This window comes from Salvia splendens, chromosome 5 (genome assembly GCF_004379255.2).
Source record: "Salvia splendens isolate huo1 chromosome 5, SspV2, whole genome shotgun sequence".
In the NCBI taxonomy this organism is placed as follows: domain Eukaryota; kingdom Viridiplantae; phylum Streptophyta; class Magnoliopsida; order Lamiales; family Lamiaceae; genus Salvia; species Salvia splendens.
The window spans coordinates 39,332,287-39,342,534 of NC_056036.1; the positions used below are offsets into that span (position 1 = coordinate 39,332,287).

A 10,248-nucleotide genomic window follows, 5' to 3' on the forward strand; every position below is an offset into this window, starting at 1 on the left:
CAGCACGTGCTTTGGTTGCCGAGTCCAGCCTGTCCGCCGAGCTCTAGCCGCCGGACAATCCTACTTCTGCAAAGCCCGACGGGAAGGATTCCTGCGTGCCGCGTTGAAGTCAGACCATTATCCATAACCCATACCTCACCACCCAAAAGAAAAGAGTGACCCTCTTCGTCCAATTCATCCAAAAAAAGGAAGAAAACCACCAAACAGAAGCTTCCCCCTTCCTTTGTAGAAAACATCCTATCTTCAGTCCGTCAACATGTCATACGACTATGCCGGCTATCACCGTTATCAACGCTTGTCCTATGATCAGCCACCACCCATGTACATGCGTGAACCCTACGGTCCGCCGCAACCTCACCGAATGGGGTATGTCCAGACGCGCCGCCCCACTTGTTGGGATCCGCCCCAACAACGAACCGATAACTGTTATCCACCACTGTATCATGATCCAGGTTTGGTCCCAGATTCATACGTCGAGCAGCGAAACTCCTACGCCCGATATCGCTCGTGGCAGCCTCAATATCACCCTCGTCCAGCCACCAAAGCGGAGGACCCGATTAATGCAAAGTTAGACCGCTTAGTGGAAGCATTTGACAAGATAGAAACGTGGTTCGATGCAACAAATCACCGGTTTAGCAAATTCCGAACGTTACCGCAGCCCGAGCCCGATCTTGATCAGCCCCATGTTTCTGCACCACTCCGAAAGATGGCATATCCTCCATCAAGAAATAATGAGGCTTCTTTTGGGCCTTCGCGTTTAGTCCCCAATGAATCAACGGCTCCACCATGCCACCGCACCAAATCCGATCAAACCCCAGCGCGTCAGCCTTCGTGTTGGGAACCCCCTCTAATGGCCACCCCTGCTGTAGACTAGATCCACCAACCCTAGCAACCGCCACTGCCGCTGCCGCGATCAAATCACCCGCAGCAGTCGAGTCCAGCACAGCCCTTGGAGTTGCCGCCCTACTCCACTCCAGGCCCTCTCCAGCCCTTGCAACCGCTACCGGAGATAGCTCCATTGTTGGCCTCTAATCGTCTTCCGCAAGCTGCTGTCCCGAGCTCGAGGCCAAAGGAGTGGCAAATGAATATGCAAAAGGCTGGTGAATATGGTTTGATAAATAAAGTTGTGCCTTGTTCTCATGATGTTGTGGGAGAAAAGAACATTATTGAAGATAAATGGAAAGAGAATGGAATCGGACCGAAGGGTTTAGTTGAGAGTAAAGATGATGAAGATAGTGACATACTTAAGATGATCGAAATGATCACTGTGCGCGCATTCGATCCCGGTATATGTGTCAGTCTCAGCAATCAAAAAGGAGAATTTCTTGCTGTGCAGATAGCAAAACCGGATCTACGTGATAGCAAGAAGGAGTATCCGCATGAAGAAGTAATCAAGTGCTTGTTTGCCACGGGGACCTTTCGCATAAAGCTACCCATGCCGGCAAACCATGTTGTCTTCAATACTGCTACGGAATTTAGTGGGGATTTGAATGTCACTGTTATTACAAGCATGAATCCTCGATTACCATCGCTTGACGCCGATGCAAGGTTGATTCCTCCACGAAATAACAAGCCCTGTTTGATCATTCAGGGACGTGTGGCAGAGCTTTCCATTTTAGCATTGAATTTGGATGACCACATCAGTTTGCCTTCGTTGATTTTTTTAGAGGCGATGAAGGGAAACGCTAAGCTGCTCGGTGTGTGTTTGATCCCGGAGGCGACGCTTCGCCAACGCTTTTGCTGTCAACTCTCGTCGTTGCTTCGTGGTTTCCACCTTGAGGACAAGGCGGATTTTAACCATGGGGGAGTTGATACGATCCTCTATATCTTAGGAAATCACAATTATTTAGTTATCTTTTATTTCCCAAATCTTTTCCATATCTTTGTTTTCTTATTCAATAAGTTAGGTTAGTAGTATTTTAGTATTATAAATAGGAGAGCTTGTTATCATTTTATGCAATGAATGAATGAAATATTATTTTGCCCACAAGATTGTGAAATATTCTCGTAACCCTAGTTTACTCGCTGCCCGACGGAGGAGTTCCACGCACAGCAAGACACTAGAACCACCGCCGATCGCCTCTCGAGACGCCGGAACAATCCCTTGATTGCCGAGCAGACTGCCGCCGATCTCCGTTAAGGAATTAAGTCCTTAACAGTGCGCTAGTGTGTTGCTCAACCTAACATTTTTATTCACTGTTCGTTTCCTACAATTTTAGTGATTTGATATCAAGGATGATTTTGTGATGAACATGAAGATGTTACCTGATAATCGAGATTTAAATAAGAAAGTGATGAAGCTATAATTAATACTCCTATCTAGTATGTGTTTTAAACAGATTCTGTCTGGCTGTAAATGTTATTGGATTCTAACTTCCAAGCTTTTGATATGGCCTACTGTTGGGAGAAGGGCAAGCATGTCTTCGTCCGCCATTCTGATTTTGCAATGGATCAGGCAAGTGATATGTAATTTGAATATATACTGATACATCTGATTGTGCTTTAATCTCAGTTGTAAAATTCAATACTATAAGCAACTGTTTATCTACAAGAAACAAGGGGGTCTAATAAAATTCAATCTTTAGTTTACTTGTATTTTAGCCCTGTATAAAGAAAGGTACTTCCCATAACACTCAGATTAAGGGTTCCGACTTAAGTTCTTATAGGCTCTGTGGTTTTATTTGGAAAGTAACAGCAAATCTATAACATTGTTGTAATGAGTTAATTCTGTATAAATAAGTGGACATGCCGTTGTAATAAGAATGTATACATTGATTCTCTTTAGTTTTAAATCACTAGATTCCTAATCTCGGTGTAATATTGAACAAATCTCAAGGCAAAGTAATTTTTATGTGCATCAGATTCTCGCATACCTTCTGATGTTAGTAATATCTTCAGCAGCCACCATGGGTGGATAACTGGATATCCAACTGGGGTGCAGACGAATTCACAATGATGGTTAGCGCGTCAATTTCCATGTCATTCCAAGCTTTCCTCGCCTTCGCCATCAGCTCCCTAAACAAGGAAGCCACTTGATATAGCATACATGTCTGTATACTGTACTTGCCAATTGTTGCAGATGTACATGGACTGTTAGGTAAATAGGAATTCAAGCCTTGACAATTCAAGCGCCTCCCCTTAAGCATGCACAAACCGAACCGGCCCGGCGGTTCAAGCGAGCCGGTTCAAGTTCGGGAATATGACGAACCGTCAACAGATAATTGAAGAACTCCTTGAAACGAGTCTAAACTTTCAATGAAGAAAAATGAAGAAGCTCCTTGATAAGAGCCTAAACTTTCAATGGAAAAAATGAAGAAGCTCCTTGAAATGAGTCTAAACTTTCAATGAAGAAAAAATAACTCCATGATATGTTTATAAACTACCATTGATGAATTGAAGAAGCTCTATGATACGAGCATAAACTGTCAATGGAAATTGAAGAACTCTTAAATACGAGTATAAACTATTTATCAAACTAAAGATCGTGCAAGTTAAGTGTTGAAAAACTCGATACTCAACTTGAGGGGGAGTGTTTGAATGAGGAAATCAATTAATTGGAGAACAAGAAGGAAAGAGATGAAGTTATGGCAAGAACAATGAAGGAAATCAATTTAATGATTATGGAAAATCAAATAAAAAGGATATTAGTATAATGAGAATATATTTTCCATATATAGCTAGAATTAGAGCTTATAAAAGGTGGTGTAACCATTGAGAGAATTAATTCAAGTCTAATACAATGTAGACGATAAAGCTTTTAGCATTCTTTACTTTGTGCAATAATCTTTTATTTTGCGCATTGTATTTTCTAACAAATTTCACTAGCAATATCAGTTGCATCTAAGGTTGCTGTGTTCCCTAGGCATGAATAAGTTCTGACATAAGCTCTCTAACACTAAGAGCATCCGCAACGGTGGTGGGGAAGAAGGCCGCCGTCCGTGCCAGCGGCGAGGACGAGGCTCGCCGCCGCTGCGCTAGCGCCGCTGGCACGGCGCTGCTCGATGCAGCGAGCAGTCGACGTGGCGGCACACGATTGGGCAACGGCATAGCCATTGCCTTTGAATAATTTTTTTTTTAAATTCGTTAATTAATTTTAAATAATGATAAAAAATAAAAAAAAATTTTATTTTCCAAATCCCAAAAATATGGCCATTTTTTTGCCTGTTTTTCTGAATTTTATTTATTTACTTTTTTTTCCCCAAAATCATCTATAAATACACACATTCATCATCCATTTATCACATCAAATCATCTCTCATTCATCTCTCATTCATAATTCTCATACAAACTATCAACACATTCATCCCTCACTCAAAATCTCAAATGGATTTCACCCATATTATGTCGGAAGCGGAGCGCGAAGAACAAGAATACTACGAACAACATCGTGCCGCTTACGAAGCATATGTCGCGGCGAATACCCCCGCTCCTCCTCCTCAACGAACTAGATCAAATCGCCGCTACATCCATCGTGACCGGGAGGGAGCCCACGAAAGGCTCGTTGCCGACTACTTTGCCGACCAACCGCGGTTTCCGGCAGATCACAAAGGCGGCGGCCCAACACTTATCCTTGAGGCAGTTGCCGACTACTGCCTATGGATTTGGCATGCATATTTCGGTGTTTCCGGAGCCAACAACGACTTGAACGTGCTCTATTCTTCACCACTCTTCAATGATGTGATGAATGGTGTAGCACCGGCGATCGACTTCACCATCAACGGAAATACATACCACATGGGTTACTATCTCGCCGATGGTATCTACCTAAGGTGGTCGACGTTCGTGAAGACGCTCCACAACCCGCACGACCCGAGACAGGTTCTTTTTGCGCAGCGTCAAGAGTCCGCGCGGAAAGACGTCGAAAGAGCCTTCGGGGTCCTTCAAGCCCGATTCAACATTGTGAAAGCCCCGACTCGGCTGTGGTACGTGAATAATATCGCCGACATCATGTTCACGTGTATTATCTTACACAACATGATTATAGCCGACGAAGGGTCGAGGGCGGCTAGTTTGTACGACGAGGATGAAGCCGGAAGCTCAACAGCGAGGTCTCCCCCACGCCGAGGTGAGCATATGACGGTTGGCTAGAGGATCGAGACAAGGCACACAATGCGCGATACCCGAACCCACATTCAGTTACAAGAAGACCTAATCAACCACATGTGGATGAAATTCGGCAACGAGTAGTGGTTTTTTTAATTTTTGGTATTTTAATTATGTAATTTTTAATTTTTAGGCTTTTAATTATGTCGTTTTTATTTTATTTGTCATTTGTAATTTTATTTAGGTTTTTTTAATGAATTTTATTATTATGGAAATGTTATTATTTAATTGAATTTTAAATTATTTGTGCTCGTCCTTGCGGAAGAGCACAACTGTGGGTGTTGTGCTCTTGCCAGAGAGCAGGCAGAAAAAGTGGGGCCGGGCCTACAACCGTGCCGCTGGCAAGAGCACGGTTGTGGATGCTCTAAAGCTCTGAGAGATTGTAACCCAATCACGAATGTCAAAATGCTGAATAATAAGCGGTTTTCAAAAGCATTTCTAGTCAGAGTGGTTTTACCAATGCCCCCATCCCTACAATGGAGATGATATGGCGGCTTGAGTCATGTACGGTTAGCACATCCAAGAGCTGAAGCAACTCCTCTTCATATCCCACCATATCTATCTTTGGAGCGGTAAGAGGTTTAGTTGATTTAGGGTATGTTGGCTGCACATTCCTCAAAATCGCCCTTTCCTTTTCAACCTTTAATTTCACAAAATCCATCTCATCTATCACTTTCTGCAGATTCGGTGGCGAATTCGAACTAGTTTGATCGAATCCGACGTGGATCTGATCAACAACATGAGATTCAATTACATCTTGAGCTTGCGGATGCAATTTGGGACTCCAAATCTCGTGCTTCGTTGGTACCTCCGTGAGAAGTGCAACTCTCCATGAAATCAAGCAGGGAATCAACTATATCACGAAGCGATTCCATCTGTTTGGGGTCGAATGAGGTCGCAAGGCGAGGATGATCCATGATCTGCTCCGTGGTATTCATAAGCGAAACATATGCTGCCATCTCTAACTTTTGATCTCTTGCACAAACAAAAGATTAAGAAAAACAGAAACAGATTATTGATGTTTTCTGATGAAAATTGAAGTGCAAAATGTATTGTAATTAATAGCAACATACTAGATTTTGTCTTTCTACCTCCAACTACCTTATGCCAATCACTTTTGCAATTTATAAACTAGCAAAAATACATCAAAGTTCAATGATGACAATATAACATTCATCGATTTTGATTTGATCATGTGAGAGAGTTGATCTAATGTTGATTTAAGTTTTTTTTAGTAATGTACGAACACAAAACCTAAATCCATAAGTCTGCCCGAAGTTTAAAAAATAAAGAAAAACAGGTCGAGGTACAAGTTGGTAAACTTATTATGTAGGGAAGAAAAATGCATGTAATTCTATTTGGATCATAAGCAGCTGCTAAACATGCTTGACTCTTTCCATGATCAGCCGCAACACAAGATTCTTTTCTTCAATATGTAATATATCTCCTATCCTCGTCCAAGATGCTATGTATTTTTAACTACCAATTAAAATTGAAAATGACATCTACATGTAACATGCCCATAGTCTTGAAGTGGATCGAATCCTCCTTTACTTCCTTGTTGGCCTTGATCTCCAAATTATAGCATTTGGGTCTGGACAAATTTGGTATGGGATTTTTTTAGGAGGAATTTGAGGCACACTGCAACACAATACAATAATCGATTAAATTGAAATTTTCTATATTCCTTACATTATACAACTATGTTTTCTATCATAGTCGCAAAGAAAATGATCATATTCTTTGCATATTTGTTTCTTAATGCCAACTTACCGACCTAACAAGTAAAAATAACTCTTCAACGTAAAATTCCTAAAAAACGACAAATGGTCTCACCTAAGTTCCGATATTTCAATCTGTGACAAGTCCATCATAGTCGAATGCCCTTCTATAGAGATAGTTGAGGATGTTGGACTTGTTGTTGGGTCCTTGATGGCAAGGACCTTACAATTCAAATGTCTAATGCTATTGTTTTGGAGTGTTATATACCTACATTAATATATAGCATGATCGTAAAAAAATTAAAAAAAATTTAAAAAAACAAACAGTGTTAGTTTATCAAAGCATATATTGATATTTTAGATTATGTAAAATGTTTAATTCAAATTCACCAATTGCATAGTTTTTACTGGCATACCATAGACTTCATAGTACATTGCACATTTCAGTTTCAGGTAAAAATAAAATCGATTCTTACATCTTCTTCTTATTTTGTAATTAAATAAAAGTAAATACCGATATGTATATACTGTCATACCATAATCTTCGTAGTATATTGCACATATTAGAATATAGTAGCGATAAAATATCATGCATATGAATGTCTTAAGATATGTGAAATTGTTTTTTCTCGTTGGGTGAACCTCCAACTAATTGAATGTTGGTATAAATTTCAATTAAAATTTTTGGTTATATTGCAATTAGTTTTATTTTAATAGCTTAAGAGAGTAGTTGTAAGTTTTTACAAAGAAAAGTGTTTTCTTCTTTTAGAAACAATAAGAGTGATTTCTAGTATTCCGATTATGTCATCTTCCACTCTCCCACTCAAATTAAGGGACGAATGTTGTTTTTGTCATATTTAGCTTTTAGTAAAAAAAATACAGTTTTTCTATTACGATAAGTACTTGAAATGCATGAAACACGAAACTCAGTATTTTCTTATTCAGTTTAGAGGAATACACAAGAGAAGTGATTGTTTATCAGTTTAAACTCATATACAAAGGCGATTAAAGAAAACTCAAAGAAATATTATAAAAAAAACGAGCATCAAAGTGTTTAAAATTACTCCAATTTGCCACTAAATTATAATGACCCAAACTATTTAATTTGAAAGCTGGAATATATCCACCAATAGTAATTAGTAAACGAAAGGTGAGAAAACGCCGGCAAATTAAGGGCCCCACTCTTTTAATAAACTTTACAATATACACTGTCATTAGTCATTACCCACAATTATACAATTTCAAACCAAACTTTTTCACCTTCTTTTTTGACAATACAAAACCCACAGTAATAAAGTTAAAAAGAAAACAAATAAGCCAAAGTAAAAAAAAAAATAACATACCTGTATAGAAAGCTCCGATCATGAAGCCCCACCACAAGCGTGGAGGCGCCGATTTCCCTCACGACGGCGGCGATTCTCCGCCCTTCCTCGTCTCCTTCCGTCACAACGATCTCTGTCTTCGTCTGCAATTGATTCGCATAATTCAATCAGTCGAGAGAGAGCGAAGGTAATTAATTGGTAAATCAAAGATACGTACGTTGGGGAAGGCGGTGCAGATTTCTGTAAATGAGAGAGCTAATTGGAAGCCTTTGAGGCGAAATCGCCGGAGCTTTTTCTTGCTCTTCGACGGGTACACGTGGAGGAGCGTGAGCACATCGCCGCAGCGGAGGATGTTGTGGAGCGCCCATTTGAGGGCTGTTATCGCCACCTCAACCTCCTCCACCACCACCACTATTTTCTCCATTCCGCCGCCCTCTAATTTACTTCTATTTTTGCCTAAATACCTTCTTTTAAAGAGATTGGAGTAAATGAAGATATGACCCCACTGTTTGAAGGAGACTAAATATTCATAAATACACAAAACAAAAACTTTGGTGGTACTACTATTTTTTTTTACTAAATAATAATGGGGTGCTTCATTTTTCATTCACATACTTCAATCGTTTCTCTATCTTTCTAATTCTTATCATTTCAAAACTTAATTTGTAATTAATCGAATATTTGAATCTAAGACTTCCCGTAAATGAAGAATTTTTATCTAGGTGTTTCATTTGCAATTTACTAAGCTATCTATGTATGAATGTGATTGATTTTCAAAGTTGGGTCTTAATTAGGTAACCCTAGGGTACCTACCAACCATAGCATTATTTGAAAAGAGACTAAATTACAAAATTCTGTTACGTTTGAAAATTTGAAACCACCAATGACAAACAACAAAGAGTCGTTGTAGTATAATGGTAAGTATTCCCACCTGTCACGCGGGTGACATTCCCCGGCAACGGCGTAGTAAGAATATTTTATAATCTCGTTTTTTTCTCTGTTTTGCATTTTTGGCTTCTTCTTTGTAGTAAGAATAATTATGGTTACAATTTAGCGACACCCTACTCTTAATTTGTTTCCTTCAATCAGTTGCCTCCTGTTTTAGAGTAGATGGAAAAACATCTCCGATCGCATTTGACGTTATAATTGGCGGATGAACAAAAGCATACACCCCTCTACCATTTATTTGATTAAAATTTTGGTTATTGGCTTTTTATCTAAACTCTTTAATTATAATTTATTTCGATGGGTTTGTAAATTTATAAAAAAAATTATATGAATGTTTCTTAAATGAGTCGGGCCTAATTCTCAGCCCGGGTATGCTGTAAAAAGATCCATACAAATTTAAGCAGTCAGCACCATCTCTGTAGGCGATTAGATTTAGAAAGTTAGTAGTCAACTTTCCTTCAGTTCCAGCTCTCAAGAAATCTAAAATGAAACCTAAAAGAAAGAGAGTAAAGATGAAAATGTCAGCTTAAGTAGGTCTCATTAATAAATCCCCCAATTACACAAAAACAATTAAACATAGAACCAAGATAGTGTACCTTACTGAAAACCCAATGGGCCGGAACGAGGGCAATGTGGATGGGGAATGAGAGAAAATCGGGCTCAGGCTGTAAATCGGCATCGAATATGGCGATATACTTGCAGTCTTGCACGCTTTGATGTAATCGTGGTTGAGCCACTCTTTAAGCGCTTTGTCCTTTTTCTAATTCATACTAAGCTTCGATTTCGTAGGCTCTCGGCTAGGCATGCACAAACCGAATCGGACTGGTGGTTAACCACCGGTTCATAAACCGGAACCGGAACCGGAACCGGCGTGACAATTTTGAACCGTCGGACGGTTCGGCGGTTCACACGGTCCGGTTCAGGTTCAACAAAATGTGAAACCGAAACCGCCGGTTCAACAGTTAAACCGGCGGTTCAATTAAAATTAATAAAATTATATTTTTTATTTAAAAAACAATTTTTACAAATAAATGAATACAAGAAATTCATAATAGCTCATATATATTTGTCGGGCTTGTGAATTCTATGAAACCATTCTTGGTTATTTCTCTTTTATAGAGACATTCTTGAATATTTTGTATTTTACTTTCGAC

At 39.6% G+C, this 10,248-nt stretch overlaps 1 protein-coding gene across 1 annotated transcript; it reads right to left on the reverse strand.

Moving 5' to 3' along the window:
• Window positions 1–6,358: 6,358 nt before the first annotated feature.
• LOC121802944 lies at window positions 6,359–8,697 on the reverse strand. The gene is made up of 4 exons (XM_042202638.1): window positions 8,364–8,697; window positions 8,168–8,289; window positions 6,940–7,092; window positions 6,359–6,744 (listed from the first exon to the last, which is right to left on the reverse strand). Exons 1-4 carry the CDS (start codon window positions 8,568–8,570, stop codon window positions 6,654–6,656), a joined length of 573 nt encoding a protein of 190 aa, XP_042058572.1. The 5' UTR covers window positions 8,571–8,697; the 3' UTR covers window positions 6,359–6,653.
• Window positions 8,698–10,248: the final 1,551 nt, after the last annotated feature.